Source organism: Gavialis gangeticus, unplaced genomic scaffold (assembly GCF_001723915.1).
Source record: "Gavialis gangeticus isolate Ggan-Ray unplaced genomic scaffold, GavGan_comp1, whole genome shotgun sequence".
Taxonomy (NCBI): Eukaryota; Metazoa; Chordata; order Crocodylia; family Gavialidae; genus Gavialis; species Gavialis gangeticus.
In genome coordinates this window covers 55,344,485-55,366,721 of record NW_017728995.1, presented here as the reverse complement: position 1 = coordinate 55,366,721, position 22,237 = coordinate 55,344,485, and the positions used below count along the sequence as shown (strand labels likewise).

Below are 22,237 nucleotides of genomic sequence, written 5' to 3'. Positions count from 1 at the left end.
AGCCACAGTTTATATCCAATATTGTGATGATTGTACATTGAGCTGGATGTTTTAACAATGACATGTTTTTCCATTAAAATATATCAGATCCATTTAACTGTCTGTTTGCTGTCATCGGCATAAAAGGATAATGCCAGAATTTGTAAAGTTTTTAAAAACTCATTCAAAAAGGATTATTTTGTAGATTTTAAAAAGTGAGTTTTTTAAAGTTCCGATTAACACCCCACCCCAACATTTTATATTCTATACAAGGGTAATGGGTGTCAAGCTCTGAAAAAGATTTGCAAAAGACATGGCCTCTTTCATAGCAGAGCAGAATGTTTGATCTGGTGCCTGTGGCTGACTGGATAATGCTAATGCCCTTAAGCAAAGGATGAAAGGGAAATTCCCATAGCTGCATTTGTTATCCTCTCTAGTGAAGTTGAATAAAAATTCTGAGCCTGAATTGTCTCTCCATGTTTACCAACTTTTCCCACTGATGACCTCTGTAAGCCCTATAGAGACATGTTTACAAATTGGAAAACTGTGCAACTGTTAAGATTTATGTATAAGCAGCAAACATACTATATAGCACAATCTATGGGGATTCAAGGTAAATATATTGTTCAAGTTATGACCTGCTGATTAGTAAATACAGTAAATTTACTGAGTTAAGAGAACACATAGCTGTTAATAAATTTAATAGTTATCCTATTAGGAAAAGACTTTATCCAGTCTTAACTCATTAGTAATGAACCATAATGTTACTCACATTCTCTGTTAGTTTCAAACTTTTCTGGAGATGGCCAAAACAGTACATGGGTTGGTGGAGCTGAAACAAGTTCAAACAGTATTTGAAGAGCTACCAGGTGATGTTACTTGCTAAAGCATTGCTTTTCTAGTGTTACCTCCTTAAATGATGTAATTTATGATCCTGGCCCCTCATGTACCTAACCTGCTTGGGAGTCAACATACCCAGTAGGGGCCCATCTTCATATGCAGATAAAAGCGTGATGGGATCTAACGCGCATTCCAAAGAGTTGCACCTCCTGCCATGCCGTGTGTGTGGCAGGAGGCATGATTGCAGGATCATGAATTATATCCCATGGTGCCTTATTGCCAGTGCAGGGAGATCCTGATCTTGGGCTTTCCCTGCATTGGAAAGAAGCAAGCTTCCACAGCTGCTGCAAACTCTCAGCCCCCGGGGTGTGTGAGGTACCCCCATTGCTGGGAGCTCTGTCAGCTGGAAGCTCCCAGGCTCAAGCCTGTGGGCCTCCCCAGTTGGGAGCTCCGATCAACTGATGGGGCTCCTAGGCACAGAGGCCCCTGGCCACACATTCTATTAATGGCATGATAGGAAGCAGCTATAAAGTTATTACACATATTTTGTGTAATAACCTTGTAGCTTATCCCTCTCTTTATCATACAATTGATTGGACATGTGGCCAGGTGATTACCTAAGTCAGGGGTGAATTCAGCCTATCAATAGATTTTGTCCAGCCTGTGGCATGTCCTTCAGTTCCAGATGCAGGGGGTAGCCCATGTCATGGTGTGTGCAAATGGACCCACCACCCCCAAGTGTGCAATGAGGCTGAGGTTGCACAGAATCTGGATTCACTTCCTGGCAGCCCCAGTGGTGGCACCTTCCATCTGTTTTAGCCACCAGCCCTGTCCCCAGGGGGCCGGGACTGCGATCATGAGGTAGTGACAGTGTGGGGCCAGGACCTGGGAAATAGCTACAATCTACTCCCCACACGTCCCTGCTACGAGCACCAGTTATGCAGGCAGGGACATGCAGGAAGTGGATTACAGCTCTGCCCTGGGCCCCAGCCCACACTGACACTGCCCCAAGATCCTGATCTTGGCCCCACCTGCCTGTTCCACTCCCAGATGCTGCTCCCTTCCCACCTGTCTGGAGCAGCATCCCATCCACCTGGCTGCATGCCCTGCCTGCATGAGTCCTGGCTGGTCTCCATGGAGATCTTGGGATTTCAGAGTGGTGACAGCATGGGACCAGGACTTGGGGCAGAGCCATGATCCACTCCTTGCACACCTCTGCCCACAGAACCAGTGCTTATCTTGGGGTGTGTGGGGAGTGGATCGTGGATCTGTCGCAGGCCCTGGCCCCAAGCTGTCACAACCCTGCAGTCCCAGCTTGGGTCCTGCCCACATGTCCCACTCTTGGATGTCGCTCCCCACATGCCCACAGCACCAACCTAGCCACCTGGCTGAGCATGGAGCAGAGCCACTTGTTTTGGTAAGTGGTTATTGTAGGGGCATAAGAGGGGGAGTGCTGACCCAGCCCTTGACAGCTCACCAAAATTGTCTAAGTGGCACTTGGGCCCAAATAATTGTCTACCCCTGATTTAAGGTGAGATTAACTGTTTAGTCACACTTTAAGTGTCATGCATTGATGTGGCCTAGGATTTAGATACTGTAAACAATACAAATGTTTACCTGTTAGTGGTTGTTTCTGATTGTTTCTTCATTAGTGTTCCTGCCTGTTGCAAATGAACTACATTAGTCTTCTCCTTTATAGTCTTGAAAATAAGTGTGGTCAAAATATAAAAGTTTTGCCATTTGAAATAGTATTGAGTGGTATAAAATAGGTAACTTGAAAAGATGCATGAGAAAATAACAAAGATGAAAAAAAGTGCCAGTGGAGTACCGCATGATTTTGTAAACAGATGTGGTACTCTAAAGGCTAATACATCTTGGAGTGACATTCTGGACCATGTTGTACATCAGCTGGGAGAGCTGACCTACATTCTGTACTGTTAGTCAGAGCCATCATGTTAGAAGCACCCAGGCTTTTCTGAGCTAAACAGACCTGCTGTTATCAATGTCCATGCATGGTAAAAATAAGTTATTCCATTAAAAGTTTGGTGGTTAATAATAATATTTTATAGAGAAATTTCCATCCAAACAGCTTAAAGGACATGCATTTGAAATACTAGTTATTTAAACACCCAAGACCTTTGTAATGGCAGTAGATATTTTTATATTCATTTTTAAATGTGCAAATTAAAGCATTTAGAGAGTAACTTGTCCAACATCATAGGATATGTCAGTGTAGTGAGAATAAATTTTGAATGGTTTGACCTCTCCAATTATTTGCTTCAATTAGTACTACAAATGCCCATAGTATTTGAATAATTGTAACTCTAGTTATATACAATATGTATGAATTACTTAATAATTTCCATGTATAAAATATAGATTAGTATAATCTGCCTTTCACCAATTATAATTCAGTACAGAGACCAGTAGACTGTGGCCTTTATGAATGTTAGTGCATACAACCAGTGTATACAATGCTAGTTTATACAGTCAGTACACAATTCACATTTAGTATATCTTGGGGTCAGAGCCTGTTTCTCATTGCACGGGTTTTGTGCTACTTGTGAGAGATTCCCCAATTATCAAGGAAAAGAAGTGGCTGTGCTTAATTACTACTAATTTTTGCTGTTACTTCTAGCAGTAGTAGGTGAAAAATTAAAACAAACGTATTTTTAAAAATAGGATAGTGCAGCCAACATTCCTGCTTTTCCAGCCTGACTGTACTGTATCTGTGTGTTCATATTTGAAGAAGATAGTTACATTTCAAGAACAGTGAATGCAGCACTTGCTAATGAAGAGGACCTTCATAGCTTTTACTGAATGAAAAAGTAAAATATGAATTTCAAGTGTATAAGTTAAATTCTGTTCTATGACTTGTTTTATAGCAATGTTACTTTCTTGATTTCTGTGGGGGTATTTGAAATGTATACAGTTGTAGCTGATGATAGAACCCTGCCTGTTTTGTGTAAATCAGTCTTGTGCTGATACTAGAGAATATATGGCATGTAACTTAAAAAATAAGTGTAATCTAAATTAAAGTGATGCAACTTTTTTCTCCATCTAAGCTTCACAGTACATTCATCTACAGATGGGATAGCCATACCATTTCCTCCCAATTCTTTTGCCCACCACCTCAAAGAGATCAAAAAATGTATATTTTTATACTATATTCTGTGGAGCGGGTCAGAAGAGCTTATACTACTCTGCTCAAACTAAAACATAGTAGGGTCATTAAGGTACATATTGAGAATTGTGACATCATGATATAAAAAAAGCAAAAAGAGAAAGCAGGCATGAGAACACATAATATCTATTATCCCTGTTATGAGAGGAATTTATGTTTTAAAGAAAAGTTTTCATTTTTGAGAAATTTCACAAAAGCTTGTGAATCAGAGATGCCATAACCCCCTCCCCCTCCCACACACACTCACCATAGGCCTAATTCTGATGTGAATGGTGTTATACTAGAGCAACAGGAAAATTATGCTCATATTTTGCCTTGTTGTGCCACCAATGGCATCTGTCAATTCCAGTTCTACAAACCTTTATAAATGGCTTTACTCACAGGGGGAACTCAGATGCTCATTTGTCTGATGAATTTCACCAAGTTAGGTACTTTTAAAATTCATGGAGGCATTAAGGTGCCTAAGGCCATGTGTAGATGAAACAAGGGGCATGTGTGCTTGACACTTTAAAGTGGGCAAAATGCTTATGTACCACTTTAATGGTGTCATTGTTTGCACACGTTGATGGCATATTCCGCATTAATTCCAGCTACTGTAGGAAATTCGGTGATGTAATGCACATTAAATGACTTGGGGCGCAGCAAACTAAAACTCCTCCAAGCAGTTTTAGTTTGCTGCCCCTACAGCCACAGAGTGAAGCAGTGGGCTCCGTGCAGCTCAGGGGCTCTGCATGAAGCCCTGCAGGCAGCCTGGGAAAGCAGCTCCACCCAAGAAAAGTGGTGAGCTTGATCTTCCCCCTCCCCCCCGGAGCCTGCCTGCCTGAGCTGCATTGGGGTCCAGTGCTTCCCTCCGCGGCTGTTGTGCTCCTCAGGACCACTTGAGCTGGGTGCCTGTGGGCAGGTGCTGCCCGGGTGGATGCCGCCACTGCTGCAGGGGGAAGCACCAGCCCCCACCGCATCCCAAGGACCACTGCGCCCACCAGCAGCTCAACTTCCCGTCCCCTCCATTGGAAAGGCAGGTGAGTCAGCAGGGTGTGTGCACGACACGGAGGTTTTAAGGGCCCTAAATTGAAATGGTGTTTTTAGAAACCCACCGCTTCAATTTAGGGCCCCTGTTTTCTCTACACACACCCTATGAAAGCTCTTATTCTTTAGCAAGGAACCATCTACTCTTACTAGCCAGTAGGAAGTAATAGATCCCCTCTCAAGGATTTAGGCACTTAATGACCTTATTATACATTAATTCTAGGTGCATCCTGGAGCCCTTAACCCCTGTACTGTCCACATATTAACACCTGAAATTGCAGTCCTCCAGCATCTCAGGACACAGTGTTTCCTTCCCCACCTTCCTTTTCTGTGTCACCATTCCCACCTCCAAGACACCACAGGAAGCAATCCCAAATCCCAAATCCCAATTTATTAAAATCTGAGACCTCCTTCAATTTACTTCCTCTTTATTTTTTAATTCTTTTTTTACTTTTTATTTTATCCTTCAATGGCTGACATCCTTCATTCACCACCCTACCCACACTCCCATTTCCTTTCCACATCTCATTTCATTACCCACCCCCATCCATTAACTCTCCTCCTCCCAGCTTTGTGTTCTAAGTGAGACACTTAGGTTCTCTGCCTAATGGGATTTGAATCCACATCTCCCAAAAGAATGGTTTGACTATTGAACTGCATGGTATTTTAGGGTGGGTCACTTCCAATTTCACCTGTGGAAATTGTTCTGTTTTGTGTCAATATTCAAATATAACCTTACCCTGTGGTAAGTGGAAGTTAGAATGGTGTAGTTTAGCTTCCATTGAAAGGGGAGTAAGTTATCATGGGTTACCTTCCACTCACTATAGGGTAATGGCCTGTTCACAGGCAGGTACCGTAGAGCAGCTGACATGCAGTAAAATCCTAACCTCTTTTGCCCCATAGCAAGTAATGTTTGATCATGCAGTGTATACCCACTAAAGTTGGGCTATCTGCATGTATTTTGTAACTAAAGATGTGACTGTAGATCAGACCTTGGAACAAGGTAAATATGCCATGACTTCAGTTTCATTATAATTATATCCTTATCAAACATGAAAATCTCATGGGTTGCTTGCAGACATTTAAAAAAACCTCAAAAACTGGTGCTTTCATTTAAACTCACCGCACTCCCATGCTGAGCCCAGCACATGCCCAGAAGAGGCACTGCATTAGTTAGACCCAGTTTGCCCACTGTCTGTGTAGACAGGCTGCTTTAGTGGGAAAGGGGGTTTGGTGCTTTTATCTAACAGCTGATTAAATCAGCTATTAGGTAAAAGTGCCAAAAAACCCATTGAAGTGCTGAATCTATACAGACATTGCAGAGCTGGGTTTAAGTAATGTGTTGCTTCTTCTGGTAAAACTTTTTTTTTTTTTAAACATCTCCAAGCAACCATACATTCTGCAACTACATCAGAAGATGGTTAGTGCTTTTATTGCTTTAAGTGCTGTGTGTGAATATATATATTAGTCTATTAAAATATATTACATTACTTTCATCTATTATATAAAATGCATCCTGATGGCTATAAATACCATTGAGATTCCAACCTGCTTATTTAGCTGTCATTTGATTAATAAATTTAAGGGGTAGGCTGACATGGTAAAGTGATTAGACCAACCTGGCCACCCAGTGGTCTTTTAAAGTCAGGCTTGCTCATCTGTAATTTTATCTCATTAAGATAACTTTATAAATTAGAACCTTTTTTCTCAAAGCTCTTACAAGAGATGATTAAAACTTCTTGATTTGCCAAACCAGTATATTTTATCATTTTATTTTCACAGACTTACTCCAGTAGTTTTATTATGTTCCAGTGCAACAACGGAATGCATGCAGGGAAAATATTGGCTCCCTATGGTCAGTAGGGTCAAAAAGGTGTCAGAAATGACAGTATAACAAATTACACACTGCAATTATTTATTTCATTATGCTGTTTTTTGAGAAGTGGCCAGGCATGAAATACTCGCTGCCTGCTGCTCTCTGAGTGATTGAGATAAAATCCAGTGCTCCTGGATAATTTCATTAGCCTCTGCTAAGGTATTTGCTCTTGCAAAGAACTTAGGGCTAGGTTTCCAAAGGCATTTAGGTAGAAAGGATAATTCTTAGGGTTGTCTGTACACAAGTGAAGAGGCTGTTCCCATGCGCTATAATTACAGCACATCAGAGCGGACTTGATTAATCAAGTCTGCTGGAATATGGTAATTACTGCTCTCCAGCAGCCTCCCACCTCTTGTGCATCAGTGTCCCCATGCTTCAAAATGGCGGCGGAGTTGCTTGAATTAAAGCTTGTTTGGCAAGCTTTTGTTCAAGCATCCCCACTGTCATTTTGAAGTGCAGGGACACTGATACACAAGATGCTGCAGTGCTTTAATTAGACCAGCCCCCCCCACCCCATCCCCAGAGCATAAGTAAACATGCCCTTGGTGCGTAACCTGCGTTGAAATCATATAAGTTAGGAACCTACCCAGTTCAGGTGCTTTGAAAAGTCTCAGTAGGTACCCACCTATATATATAGGTGCCTAAATACTCCTGAAAATTTAGCCACTTGTGAATGGAAAGAACTGGGTGTATGCAGTGGTGATGAGACTTTATCAGCTGTTATAAGTTTATGCTATCAGAGATACTGAAATGTAAGTGGGTGGTACTTGCCAAGGTAGCAGCATTTCAGTGAAGCAAAGGAAAAAGAAATAGGTTTTGCGTTCTCTGCAGGCATTTTGTCATTAGGCAGGTTTTGTAAGCAGTTGTAGATCCCCACCAGTATACAGAAGAAACGGAATTTAATAATGTATTCAAGACTCTAGCAAGTGTTCATGCTAAAAAAAAGTGTTTTTGTTTAGTTTGCCTGGAAACATAAAAAATATCTTTTATGTTAAATGGGTATAAAATTATTTTGGTGAAATTCTAGCTGACTAGAGAGCTTTCTGTATAATCTACCTCTAGCTAACACAGATCAAGTTTTAACCTATTTCCTACTTCAAATAAAACAACCAAGTATGCTGTTGCTAGTGTGCCTGTGAGGCACACTTGAAAGGGCATTATGCTAGTGTAATACTTCCATGGAAGTATTACACTAGCATAATGCCCTTTCAAGTGTGACTCACAGGATTTAGGGCATAGATAAAAGTGACAATTTTCACCCAATCTGGCCTCAAAAAAGCAGTCTATAGCCATGACCAAACACAAGTGCACAGCTGCAGACAGGTTAAAAAATGACCAATTGGGTGAAAGTTTGAACCCTCATTGCATGAGGGGTCAGATGGAGTTGTTTCAAAACAGAGCATCTTCTGTAATTTGTGCCTGCCTGCCTGCCTGCCAGCCTGTCACTGTTTTCAGAATTTGAGTGGGGTAAAGGGAGTCAAGGTAGTTTAGTCTGGGGGGGGGGATTCAGCCCCCATTGGAGGGTGGGGAGGATATATTGGAGACCCCCTACCCCACCCCCACAGTGTGGGCTGGGGAACCCCTAGAATGAGCTCCCTCTGCTCTCTTTCTCTCATCCCATTCTGAAAATTTTGCAGCCTTGCAGGGAGGAGGGGCCATTGCTAGGGGAAGCAGAATACAGGCTGCAGCCAGCAAATAGATTCCCCTCCCGCCTGGAACCACCTATGAACCTCTGTTTGTTTCAGGGGATCCTTGTAACTTAGAACACTAGCAATGCATTGTCAGTTACAGGGGGGAGCTGCATTTCTGTCTGCACCCCTACTCACAATTTATCTTGTTTGAGAACAGAATCAGGGAAGGATAATATCTAGGCCATCAGTGGGCATAGTTTGCATTCATGGGCAAATTTAAAATGAAAGTTGCCCATACTCTTGTCAGTATAGTGAAGAAAGCAGCAGCTTAATGAACTAAATCAAAGGAGAATATGGTTGAGAGAGTTCTATTTAATTATTATTTTTAAAAATTTAAGGGGTGTTTGGGGTAGTACATATTGCTGAAGAATGAATGTTCTCTCAGAAACCCCCCAAAGTCAATTTTAAATATATATATTTTTAAATAATCTCAAGTTAAATAAACTTTTCACTGACTCAACTATGTCCAGGTTTCAAAACATTTTAAGTTTCAAAGCAGCCCAGTGGTGGGACGCAGGGGAGAGTCAGGGCTGTCTCTGAGCAGCTCCACAGCCCCATGTAGCTCAGCCCATCAGGGAGCGCAGCCCAGGCTCTCCCGCCTACAGGCTGCACTCTGTGGGGCTGACGGAGCCAATTGGAGGGCAGCGCCGGCTCTCTCCGCCTACTGTCAGTGGGCTGCACTCTGATTGGCTCTGCCAGCCCCACAGAGCACAGCCCAGCGGCGAGAGGTGGGCAGAGCCGGCGCTTTGTGCTGATTGGCTACACCAGCCTCATGGAGCTCAGCCCAGCGGTGGCTGACAGAGCGCCAGCTCTGCCCTCCTCCCACCACCAGGCTGTGCTTTGATCAGCTCCGCCAGCCCCTCGGAGCACAGCACTGGCTCTATTAGCCTCCTGCTGCTGGGAGAGCCAGCATAGTACAAGCAGATGAGCATGGGCCTGCTCCACAGCAGCATAGCTATGTCCATACCATCTGTGCTCCTGGAGAAAGCAGGCAGGGGCCTGAAAGCTATAAGACCCCACAGTGCATCTAGTCTCTGAGGAATACAGGTTTACAAGTTTCTTGCACAAAGCTAGAAGCCTAGAATTCCTGGAACAGGCTCCAACGTCTGTGCCCTGGGGCAGCCTTTCCATACAGTCTATATGGGGCTTAGAGGCACCAGAGCTTTCAGACTCCTGGGTTGCTCAACCTAGTCAGTAGCAATTGATTTACAAGAAACAGTTTTCATTTTAGAAATAGGGTTAACACATTTTAAAGTGTTGTTTTCTTTTTCTTTTTTCCTTTTTTTTTTTTTTCATTTTCTTTCTTTCTTTTTTTTAAGAAAAGTTCAAATACATTAAATTCTGAATGTGGGTCAGTTCTACCTGTACATCGTGGAGTCCATAAACTTACCTACAGACTAGTTTATAAATAATCACTATGGTCATTTACAGTTTTCTCTAAAAAATATAGGTCACTGTCAGGGAAATTGTATTAAGCTAGGTAGACTTTTGCTTAGTGTCTGTAGGGTGATTTATATAATCTTGCACTTCTAGATAACAATAGTTGATTGTTCAGACAATTGCATTAGCCACACATTCACAGGCTGTTTATATATAGGATCTCTCTAGAATGTTTTTCTTTGTTATATTGAAGTGCACTTGTTTTTTGTTGGGATATATCAAGCATTGTTCACTTGCAGTTAGTAGTACTTAAGATCTTTGGAGCAGTATTGCAAGAGAGGCTCTATCTGAGGAACTCAAATGTATAAAATACTAACCTCTAAGATTTAAATCAAATGAGCTCCCTCTGCTCCCTTTCTCCCTGCCCATTCTGAAATGCAGCCACATCAGTCATTTTGTTTTATGTAAAACGATTGACACATGATAGGGTTCATGCTTCACAGTCTAATAGTCTGTTCAGGAAACCTGAAGAGTGAGTTTTCCTTGCAAGGAAAGACTGCTTAATCCTATTTGTTGTTGCTGTTTGTTCAATAATTTTTTCAGTTTTCCCATTTATTCATTTCATTTTGGTTTCAGTTCATTTAACCTTCAGAAAAATATTTGTGCTGTCTATTGCTGAGAAAGGGAAGGCTCCAGCAGCATATCATTGCATTTTTCTCTTACTGTTTGGCTATGATGTCTGTAATAATAAATGTATCCATTTGAAATAGAAGTGATTAAGTTCTTTCTGAAATGTCTTCTAGAACAAAGCATTAGCTTTTCTTTAAAAGGGCAGATATTGCTACAGATAGCATTTAACCTAGCCAAGGACAAAGTGTTATGCTTAAACAGCATTTACCTTTCTTCTCATATCTGTGAAGCAGCCAGGATATCTGCATTCAAGTGTTTTGGGTTCTAAACTTTCAAAAAAATAATTATCTGTAGAAACTTTGTACAGTTCAGTGGATGACTGGAAATACTGTGAGATCTTTCAAAACACCCTATTACACTATCAATTTACTGAGTTATGCCTTTGTATTTCAGAATCCCAAAAATTCAATGAAGGTACTGGTAAGGGGTATGACTGCACTAGGGCTTGCATGCTAGCCTTTCATCTCTGGAGGCATCGATCCAAATCTCTTTACATGCCACAAGTAAAAATAAATGTAATGCTCTCACATTAATCCCCATTTTGTTTGCTTCACAAATTATTATGAGGTCTGGTGTGACTGGTATTCTCTCTTTAAAAGAAGCCTAAATATATAGGAATTGAGGCCACTGTCGTTCAAGGCTGAAGTACATTGACAGAATAGAGTTTAACCTCATATTTGAAACAGATGGCAAAATGTCAGTGAACAGTGAGGTGTATTGGTAGATTTCAATGAAGGAGTTTCCCTGTTACCTACATTACAATAACTCAGCTCATTGGGACAAAGTCTTTTTTTTTTTCTGTTTATACAGCTCCTAGTACAGTGGTGCCCTGGTAATACTGCAATACTATGGCACCTCGTAATAGTGCAATACTCATAATAATACTACTACGAATGATGATTGTAGTGATGATTTTTGGATCAAAGTAAATGTTAATCATTATACTAATTCAACAGATCCCTGACAATAAGGTCTTCATGATTTAAGGTAAATAGGAAAGTTTAGTACAGTGTTTCTCAACCATTTTAGACTCAAGGCATTCCCTTGTTAGGCTTCTGGCACCCCTGGTTAGACTCGAGGCACCCCATGAAAAAATGCCACCTCTGTTTTCAATCATTTCTTGACTACAGAAAAAAATAATAGAGAAGTTTTTCTGTTGCAAAGAACTCAGAAAGCCCACAGTAGGACAGAATATTTTTAACACTATGGATTCTTGTTTGAAATCTTTAGCTGCCTATACACATGCTCAGAGTTGGGCAGGGGAAGTTTTAATTAGAACAGTTCCCTGACAAGTGCTCAGATTAAAAAAACTCACAGTCCTATGTATTAAATCCACCCCTCTCCCCCCCCACATCTCAAAATGGCTGCGGGGGTACTTTAACTAAACCTCAGCGAATGAGCTTTAGTTAAAGTGCCCCCACTGCCATTTTGAAATGTGGGTGGGCTTAATACATGTGATGGTGAGGAGACGCTGGAACATTCTAATTAGAACGTGAACAAGCACATCTAGAGAGCCTTTGGGTTTATCTTGTGAATCATTTTTTCCATGCTGAGCAGTGCTGTGGGACCCTGGTTGAAAATCACTGGTCTAGAGCAGCATTTCTCAACCCATGGGTCATGATACAAAAATGGGTCGCAAGAATATTTAAAAGAGTCACAAGTAAGTGCCAAACAAACACAGGCTTCCCCTTACAGGCTGGATGAAGGTAACTATAAGGGGAGCAGGGGTTGGAGGGTCAGGGCTTGGGGACTGTTGGAGTGGTGGGGGGGCAGTATGTGTATGTGTGTGTGGAGGGGATGGATGCAGGGGAGGAAGGTGCTTGTCAGAACTTAGGGAAGGTGGCTGGGCAGCTGGGTACTGAGCCTGCAGCAGGGCAGGAGGAGTGGGGGACTGTGGGCCAGGCACCAGCAAGGCCAGGGGGTGTGGGTCAGGCCATTAATCTTTGCAAATGTGTCCCAGGATGAAAAAGGTTGAGAACCAGTGGTCTAGAGTAACCTTTTGAGTTATTTAAAATATAAATTTAGGTCCTTTATAAAGTTTTATATTCTTGAAAATCTAAACAAACTAATTGATGAGCAAATTAATCTGATTTAACTAATAAGAGAATTCAATCAAAGCCTTAATTCCACTCCTTCAAAAAGACTGCGTGTTTTTTAAGATAAATTTATTCATAAAATTGATTATGTATGTCAGAGGTATATGCCATATTTATTTACTTATCAATGGAAAGTAATTTCTCTCAGTTGTGTGCAAAAATGCAACCACAAATATATAACCCATCATAACCCCTAATGATAACAGCAATGCTTCTTTAAAGTCTAAAATGCAATAACTATTATCTTCTATTATTAGTATTCCAGGACATGGAAATAATACAAGTGAAATAACATATAATATATAAAACAGTAGTAGGATAAATGGTGCTAAAGGTTTTTTTTTCTTTTTTTATTCAGATTTGTGATAAAGAGTGGCATTACTACGTCGTCAATGTTGAATTTCCTGTGGTTACCTTATATATGGATGGTGCAACATATGAACCTTACCTTGTGACAAATGATTGGCCCATTCATCCATCACACATAGCTATGCAGCTAACTGTTGGTGCTTGTTGGCAAGGTAACACTACATAAAGTGCATAAAGTAGATATGAAGTTTTTAAATCTGATCCAAAGAGGGTTTTTCTTGTCTGCCTCTAATACGAAGTACACCAAATTTACTGTTATTAATGAGTGGAATGGTTAATGAAACCAATTTTCCTTTCAGTTTCATGGGAGGATCTTCACAGAAGATAGTGCAATTTCTCAGACTAAAATTGGTCAGAGCCTGTATTTTCATTATCTAATAACACAGTTTGTGTTGTCTATAAGAATAAGATCTGATGCATATTAGATTTTGATATGTCAGATAAATTTTATGATAATGAGATAATTATCATGGAGCCAATCTTTGCACTCCTGACCCTGGAAAGAAAGAACTATTTCATAACCAAGTTTATACATACAGGATTAAGCTTAATAATTTAAGTATTACAAAAATATTCTATTTTATTTATTCTATAAATGAAAAAAAATCAACCTTTTAGAATTAGAAGTTTAATTTACCTTGTGGTTTGGTAGGACAGTTGGTTTAATTTAACCAAGGTTTCTTTTAATTTGATAGTCTCTGTTTCTTATGCAGACTTTGCACAATATCTATGAAGCAACAATGCAAGCATCAAAACATTCATTTACTGCCACTGTGGGAAAACAAGCTCAACTGCATTCCATATTTTACCTGGATCTGTGGAATCTAATAAGAACCAATATGTTTAAGGATTTGAAGAATTATCCATACTGAATAAGTGTATATGAATATGTATTTCCATATTCTCCAAATTTCCTTGCTAAGGAAACTTAATTTTTATCCCACCATTCATAACTAGTCCTGGGTTCTATTAAGATTTAGGTACTTTTAATTTGGGTCCTGTTAATTACTTCTATCTTTTTTATTTACTTATTTTCATCACTTTCTAATACTAACATGTTTTCCCTGAAATTTCATCTTTTGAAACTGAGGAAAATCCTCTCCACCAACTTAGTGTTTACTAAAAAGGCCAAATTTTGATGCCTGTGAGGAATACAATTCTACTTTTATCCAGAGAGCAGATGCTGCGTAAGCAACAGCTGTGCACATCTTCCTACACAACTATTTCCATGTGCCTTACTCTAGTTTTAATACAGTCACCTAAAGCAAAGAGGATAGGTTTCTCAGCTTTTCATCATGGCCTCTTTTCTGAAATTTCAAGCAAGGATAAGAATTAAAGCCAATTGTGATGCTGAGTTTATGATATAAACCCACAAACAGCTGTATTCAAAAGTATTACTTTAGGCCATCAAAAGACAGCAACTGGTAACAGTTTTCAGTTCTTTCTGGCTTAGTCTGGTTCATGGGCAACTGGTGCCTCCTGAATCGGGGGGCACTTGCCCCTCCAGCGGCCAGTCAGCGACCAGGGCGGTGGTCCCCCCGCGGCCAATTACACCGATCCAGAAGTGCTAGGCGTGTGCCCAGAAATGCGAGTGGAGCTTCTCTTGGTGTCCCCACTCTGCAGCTGATGCTCTCAGGGGGAACAGTGCTCCCGCCTGCCTCTGCTGCCCATTACCTAAGCAGGGAACACTGGCTGTTAGGGGGTGCACCAGCACTCTCAGGGGTGTACTTGCACCCCCAGGTACCCCTTCCATAATAACCCTGGTCTGGTTATTTTCCAGTGGCCTGTAGGATTTGATGCTTCAGTAGACAAGTTAGTTAATTCCCTACTCCCAAAACAGTCATACTTGTGTCCAATTAAACATATGATACTAAATAATCAAAGGTCACTCTATATTAATGCTTATGGTAATGCCACAGTAATATAAGGCCTTTAATGAGACATGGCTTAGAGCAGTTCTTAAAATGGTTAAAAAATGTCAAGGGGAGAATTATATATTACCCTGAATCAGGACAAAAATAAAGCCCTTTGAAATTTCACATGAAGCAAAATTTTAAAATGTTTTATTTCTAATCAATAGAAATATTCTGTTAAATTCAAAATGTTCATTTGCACTTTGACAATTTTGTTCAAAGTAAGTTGAATTTGAAATGAAATATTGAAACTTTTCTTTTAGGGGGGGAAAAAAGCAGAACATTTAATTAAAAAAAAAATGTCCAACTGAAAATTTGTTACCAAAAGAGGTACAATTCATGAAAGAAATGGTGTCACCACATTTATATTCAGCATTTCATGGATATAAATTGTTTGAAAGAAAACTTTCACAGGCTTACTGGGAAAAAAATAATCTCTACCAATAAAAATACTTAATCTTTACATATTCAAAGTGATTGAGAAACATATCCTCATAGTTATATGTAGTGTATGTAAGCAGATTTGGGAAATGACAGAGTTGATTTGCTGAAACCCACAGATGGGACTCTTGTGTCAGTGCAAGGAACAGGAAACACACATTTCTGATTCTGGTCTCTTGGATGAATAAACATGCTTCTGTTTCATTTACTATGAAATTTACTTTATTCAAGGATCAAAACAGAGTCCTCTCTCCTTCTTTTTATCAGAATCTCTACTATTATCAGAACTCCATGTTAATCTCTTGCCTCAGAAAAACAAATCATTTTCTCACTCGCTGTTTTTAACTGTGGTCTTCTGGTAACTCTGTGCATGGATGGCATCTACCAAAGTCAAACTGTTTTAAAAGCTATCCAGACCCAGAAACCAGAAAAAATAAGAGACTCTAGTCATTAGGTGACAATATAACATGTACACGCGTGTGCGTGCATGTGTGTATGTGTGGGGGGGGAGTAGAAGTATACAATGAAATCAAGGACTAAAGTTCTTAATGTACTTGTTAGCAAATACTAACTAGAACATCTGTTTCTGATATAAAAAATCTAACATTTTAAATAGAACAAAGTTCATTTCTTGCCTGGAAAATACAATCTATTTTCAGAGCTGTCCATAGGCATGTGTGGGGCTCAGGGCACAGCCCGCGCAGGGCCAGGGGTGTGGCAAGCAGCCTCGAGCCCAGAGCTGGCAATGCATGGCGGCCATAGTGGGGCCTATGTGGCACTGTCTGCAGGGCCCAGGGAGATCACCCTGATTCGCCTCCTCCCCACCAACTAGGGATGGCCCTACCTATTCTGCTCTCTCATATTCCCTCTATAGGATTATGAGCCTGTTTCAGGTTAAGAGGGAGGGGAGTCTCTTTCAGAATGGCCTTTTGCATCATCTACTTTGGCATTCTGACTGGTTACGTAAAATAGTATCACACATGTGCCTCCTACCCTGATCTAGAGGCACATCATGTAGGGGACTCAGAAAGAAACAAAAATTACTCTTTATCATAAATATTTCCTGTTAATAACATTTCAGTTCCATAGTAATTCTTTCCTCCCTTTTTATAGCCTTGTTTATCATGTCCATTCTGAAGAGTTAGGGGAGTTATCTGTCTTTTTAGTCGCTCACAAAATCTTATTTCTCCCTTCAGCTGTTCCAGTGAAATACAGAAAGTGCCAGGTTCCATTCTGGTCTTCTCTTGAGTCCAGAATCAACTATAGATCTTAATAATGAATGCTCTCTCACACCCCTTGTGTGATAATTTTTAGCTTTAGTCTTTGACATACGCAGGGTCCTATCTGTGTCAGCTAACTTGCTTTAGATTAAATTTCTGGAATTTTTCTTCCCATAGACCTGCATGAGGTTAGAAACCATGGATTGCCTATATAAATCTGTCACATTTTTTTTCCTGTCATGAATATCCCAGGCCCAGAGAGCCTAATTCTGATCCTCATTTTACAGAAGATTTGCAGAAATAAATGATTTCACCAAAACTGTTGTGGGCAATGAGAATTGCCCCCAAAACATCCATAGAACTTAAGCATATGCTACTATATCCTCTGCTTTTATCAGAAAGGCTTTTTCATTTTGCATTTCAAGATTGTAAGTAATTGTAGAGATTTAAGACCCTACATCTAATGTAGATCTCACTGACATTTATTTTCTGTATTTCCCTTCCATATTACTTCTTCAGGAACCAATTCTTGCAGTGTACATCAGCCATGGTTTCCTTTGTATTTAGCTTCTGAGCACATTGTCAGTGAGGTACTTTTTATGTCAGACTATTCATGTCTAGTTTGCAATGTACACTTTTTAGCAGGATTCAATCATAGAAGATTGATATATTCAGCTTTAAAAAAGGCAAAATCTTGATGCAGCCATTTGGAGATTCTGACAAATTTAGCTCCGTTTTTAATAGGATGTGATCTGGTTTCTACAGAACTACATGGAACTTTTAATCCTTTTTGGGGTTTGGAGCAAGAATTTATGAAAATGAGTTAGTTTCATATTTCTGTTGGTGATTCTGAAAATGGTAGACAGAATTGACAAATATCTTATTTGCCATATCTTAATGAAAGCTTGAAAAACAAGGAAAAAATAAACAACCAGCCAAACAAATACTCATGCCTTTTATTCTTTCTACCCCTTAGGCTTAGGGCCCTACAAAATTCACGGCAGAAGCTGGGTGTACTACAGCTCCTTGAATCTTTCAGGTACTCCTGTTTGCCACCCACCCCTTTCCTTCCCTCTGCAACTGGTGGAGGGAAGGAAGGGGGGCGTGGCAAACAGGAGATTGGTGGAGGGGCCATGCTTGCATCTTGCTCTTGATTGGCAGGAAAGTGGAAAACACAGTATTAAATATGGTGCTGTCTTTGTCTCCCCACCAGTCAGCAGCAAGCAGTGGGGCTGCTGGGCCCCTTAGCCAATCAGTGGCAGGAGGCAAAAAAAAACCCATACTTAAACTTGTGGTTTTTGTCTCCCCACCTATCAGGAGTGTGGCTCAAGTGGGGTCCCTCCGTCAATCACCAGCAGTGGGGGGGAGGGGCGGGACCAACCTGGGGGATTTGAAAGATTAAAAGAGCCACAGCACACCTGACTTCCTCTGTGAATTCAGTAGGGCCCTACTTATGCTGCTCTGCAATGCATAAGAACATTCTCGTTACTTTTTTTCTCCTTCTCCAAAAATATAATTAAAATGCTTTACACACAACTAACTTCCTAAAAGTTATTATTGTTTTTTAACTTCTTGACACCCTGAGTAGTAACATACTTCCTGAGCAGTCTCACTGAATTGAACCTAGAAAAGGTACTACTGACAGTAAGATACTACATGAACATGTTAGAGTAGAAGTACAAGTGTTTCTTAAATGATGAATTTGTATATGCTCATCAGTTATAATAGCTTTCTTTGCAGATAAGTAAGGAAATGAAATTGACCTATTGCATCTGTGCAAAAGGCCTTTCCTGGTGAAAGCAATGGACTGACATAGTATTATAGTGTAACTGGGGTGGGCAAAGAGGGCAAGAGCCCTGGGTGCACAGATTCAGAGGAACTGCCAAAATGGTAGGTCCTGTGAGTCACTGTACTCAAGTGTTAGCTTGTGTGTAGGGAAATAACATTCTCCAGGATTCTGTACTCTCGCCTCCATACCCACCTTTCACAAGTACCCAGCACTTTTCCTGCCTGCCACTCAAGGACCAAAATTCTCAGCTATATGTCTGATCTGATAAAGCTGGGCTATGGTATGACTTTGTAGTAGGATTGTTATTCCTTTAAGTCCAAAGATGTGTTCTACCTTCAATGCTGAAAGAAGTTTATTTCATCTTATTAACTGAGAGGGCAGATTGATTTCTTCTCAAAACCTTTAAGGTCAAAGGCACTGCTTGCTGATGTCCTCTAAATAAAGAGGGCCTCTTCAGAGACCTAAAGGAAATGTTGCTATGAGCTTACTCCAAATTTCAACATCCAAGGCACTATAAAAGAGTGTAGCAGCAGGCATACTCATTCTGCCTGGCAGAGTGCCTTCCCCCCATCCCCCAAGTGATGCAACTTTCTAAATATCTCATTAAATGGTTGGTACCATGAAGGCACAAAAGAGCCATTTGGAAAATGCATTCTGAAAATTTCTGGGTACTGTGTTAGAGGCTCTCTACCCATTTTTAAATCACACCAAATTAAAAATATCATTACCTAAGAGCATAACTAGCACATTTTAAACCACATAAGATAATGGCACCTTAAAACTTGTTTGACTAATTAAAAAATGTTGAGGATAAGAGCATGAAAACCAAGTGTAGCTTGATATGAATAAAACTTACATCTCAGATTCAAAATGAACATTAGAAGCAATGGAGGGTGCAGAGGTTAGAGAAAAAAATGTCTTGTTACAAAACATTTAGTGGCACTAATGGAGCTTTATTTCCAGTATTAGGCTGGTGAGTGTGTTATCCTGTTCTTGAATACCTAAAGTGAACTTTTAAGAAGATAGTTATGCTTCTGGTGAAACAATACTTCAAAGCATGGTGGGCCATTTATAGCTCCTGAGACCAACTTGATATGTACTACTTGCCATCATTAGGACAAACGTGTGGTCTTTGTTATGGCCATAATACTGGATACTGTTTTTATAGGTGTACTTTTTTGGCTTACAGTCCCAACAATAATTAAATTTCCAGTTAAAATTTACTGCCAGTAAGTCCGTAGAAAGGGTCCAGTGTACCTGTCTCCTCGCCTATTAGAATAAAATAATTACAAGACTTTGCATAGCATTTTTCATCGAAGGATCTTTCAAGTCAGTTGAAACCGGGGAACACCCAAGGGTGCGCCCACCCTCAATTGGAAAGTTTAGATGAGGCAGGCAACAGTGCTGTGAAAGGGACACCGGTGATCTAAACGCAGGTCCCTCTTTCTTTCCTCTATAGAGTCAACTCCACGGCAATGCTCTTAACTCTTTACAGTTTATTGAATTATAATATACATATTATTTCTTATTCAATATATAGGTAAATATTCTAATAGGTAACAAAGGAAAACTTTCTGAAAATAATCTTTGCAATATCTTTTGACAACACCAAATATATACAGATTAATATTTACAATATGATAAGCCAAAAACCCATTATTCCAAACTAACCCAATTCCATAACATTTTGTATAACATATTCATAATTATGATAACAGTTATACAAAATCTGAGGCACAGTCTTACATGATATAAGCCACGTTTACCCCTGGATCCCAGCTAGCAAAGGGTGCTTCCACTTCTATGGGTCTAGCTGGGAGGGAAACTTTCACCCGGGGCTTCCCTCTGGGTGGGGGTTGCCTTATTTCAGGGATGCCTCCCCTGCAGGACCTGACTCTGCCAGCAACTTAGTTTTCTTTGAGGAGCCATCAACCGGGCCTCAGAGACCTTTACTCAATTAGAGGCCCCACCAGTGTTGTCTGTGTCACTCCAATATCTCCCCTCCTGGCCCTGTGCCCCACTTTGGGCATTGAGGGTTCTTCCAGCTCTCATGGGGGAAGGCGAACCTAGCCTTGTACCTAGGCCTCCCCTTTCCTGGGCCCTGCTCTAGGCTCCAGGGCTCTTTTAGTTCTTTGGCCAGGCCATGCTGTGGGGCTCTGGTTATCTGGCTTATGCTGAGGCCAACCTGAGTGGCCTCAAGCTGCACCCAGGGCAGGTTCTCCATCTGCCAAACTGCACATCGTGTGTGCCTGAGCAGCCTTGAGCTGCTCCCAGGGCCGGCTCTCCGTGTGCTGGCTTGCATACCACATGGGGCCCAAGCAGCCGGCTGTCTGTGTGCCAGTCTGCACACCGCTCCATCCAGCCCCTTGCTGAGGATGCAGCCTTGAGTTGCCTCAATGTGCCGGCCTGTGCACCGCTAGGGCAAAGAAGGGATCCTGTGGAGGCTATTCCCTCTCCAACATCCTTTGTTGTGTCTGCCCAGCATGCTGAGCTTTTATTTACACCAGAGACCCCGCTTCTGAAGCCTGCCACCTTGGAAAGTGCAGTCTTCAATCAGGTCCAGAGGCTTCTTGCCTCCCCCCACCCCCCCATGAACAGGGGCAGGGCAAGCCCCTCCCAGCTGGTACCTGATTGGTAGAAATGTTCCACCAATCTAAAGTGTCCTTCTCCAAGCCGAGCTTGCCAGGCAAAAGCAGTGAGCCTGCCACACAACCATTAAAGCTTAGCTCATTACAGCACCCTTCTCTAACATAGAAATAGCATCCTCACTTTTTAAATTGGACTATTGTACCCTAATGAAAATAGGTGATTTGCCTAAGGTCATACAGGAAATTGACATCAGCCTAGGGAGGAGAATCAGGCTGTGTGACTCCCAGGCTAGGGACAAAAGTTACACATAAACCAGTTTAGGTAATCAGAAACAGGCTTAAACCTGTAATAGAACAGAAGTTGAATGCACATAAACCAGTTTCAAAATGGCTGAAACTGGTTTAAGATAACCCTGGTTGAATGTAATATCAGATTTAACTGATTGAGGTCAAACCAGTGTATGGAACTTCTGTTCCAGACCCTGTCCTGGTTTAAGTTACATCTGAGTCCCCTAGCATCCTAGCATGCTTTGCAGTCCTGGGCTGGCCTGGGCTGGGCTGTCTGTTTGTTCCAGAGAGCAGGCTTGGCCCTGCCCCTCTGTTCTCCAGCTGGAACAGAGGTGGGGGCATGGCTAGATGTCGGCCCAGCCTGGCCCCCTAAGGCAAAGGGGACAGGGAAGGGATTTATTCTCCCCTGCCTCCCATCTTCCCCACCCACCCCAGCTGGGGTCTGCCTGGCCTGCCAGGACATAGCAGCCTCTGTCAGGTCCCTTCACACTCGCTGTTCCAGCGGGAGGGGAGAAGGTGTGGCTAGATGCTGGCCGTCATGGCCCCATGAGGCAAAGGGGGCAGGAAGCTGGTTTATGCCCCACTCCCTACCCTCTTCCTCTGGGGCACCCCAGGCAGGGCCTACCTGGCTGGGGCACAGCAGCCTCTACCATAGTATGATAGCACTAAGGGTCAGAAGGGACCTAAACAGATCATCAGGTCCAACCCCCTGCCCCAGGCAGGAACGGGTGCTGGGATAATATCACCCTAGCCAAATATCTGTCCAACCTCCTGTTGAAGACCCCCAAGGTAGGAGAGAGTACCACCTCACTTGGGAGCCCATTCCGGAGCCTGGCAACCCTAACTGTTGTCCCGGGGGATTGAACC

At 41.5% G+C, this 22,237-nt stretch overlaps 1 protein-coding gene across 1 annotated transcript in view; it reads left to right on the top strand.

Moving 5' to 3' along the window:
- CLSTN2 (calsyntenin 2) overlaps positions 1 to 22,237 on the top strand; it is a 715,806-nt gene that overhangs the window by 616,983 nt on the left and 76,586 nt on the right. The window contains exon 9 of the mRNA XM_019503079.1: positions 13,121 to 13,283. Within this exon, the coding sequence (XP_019358624.1) occupies positions 13,121 to 13,283 (163 nt within the window). The remainder of the gene's footprint in view (positions 1 to 13,120; positions 13,284 to 22,237) is intronic.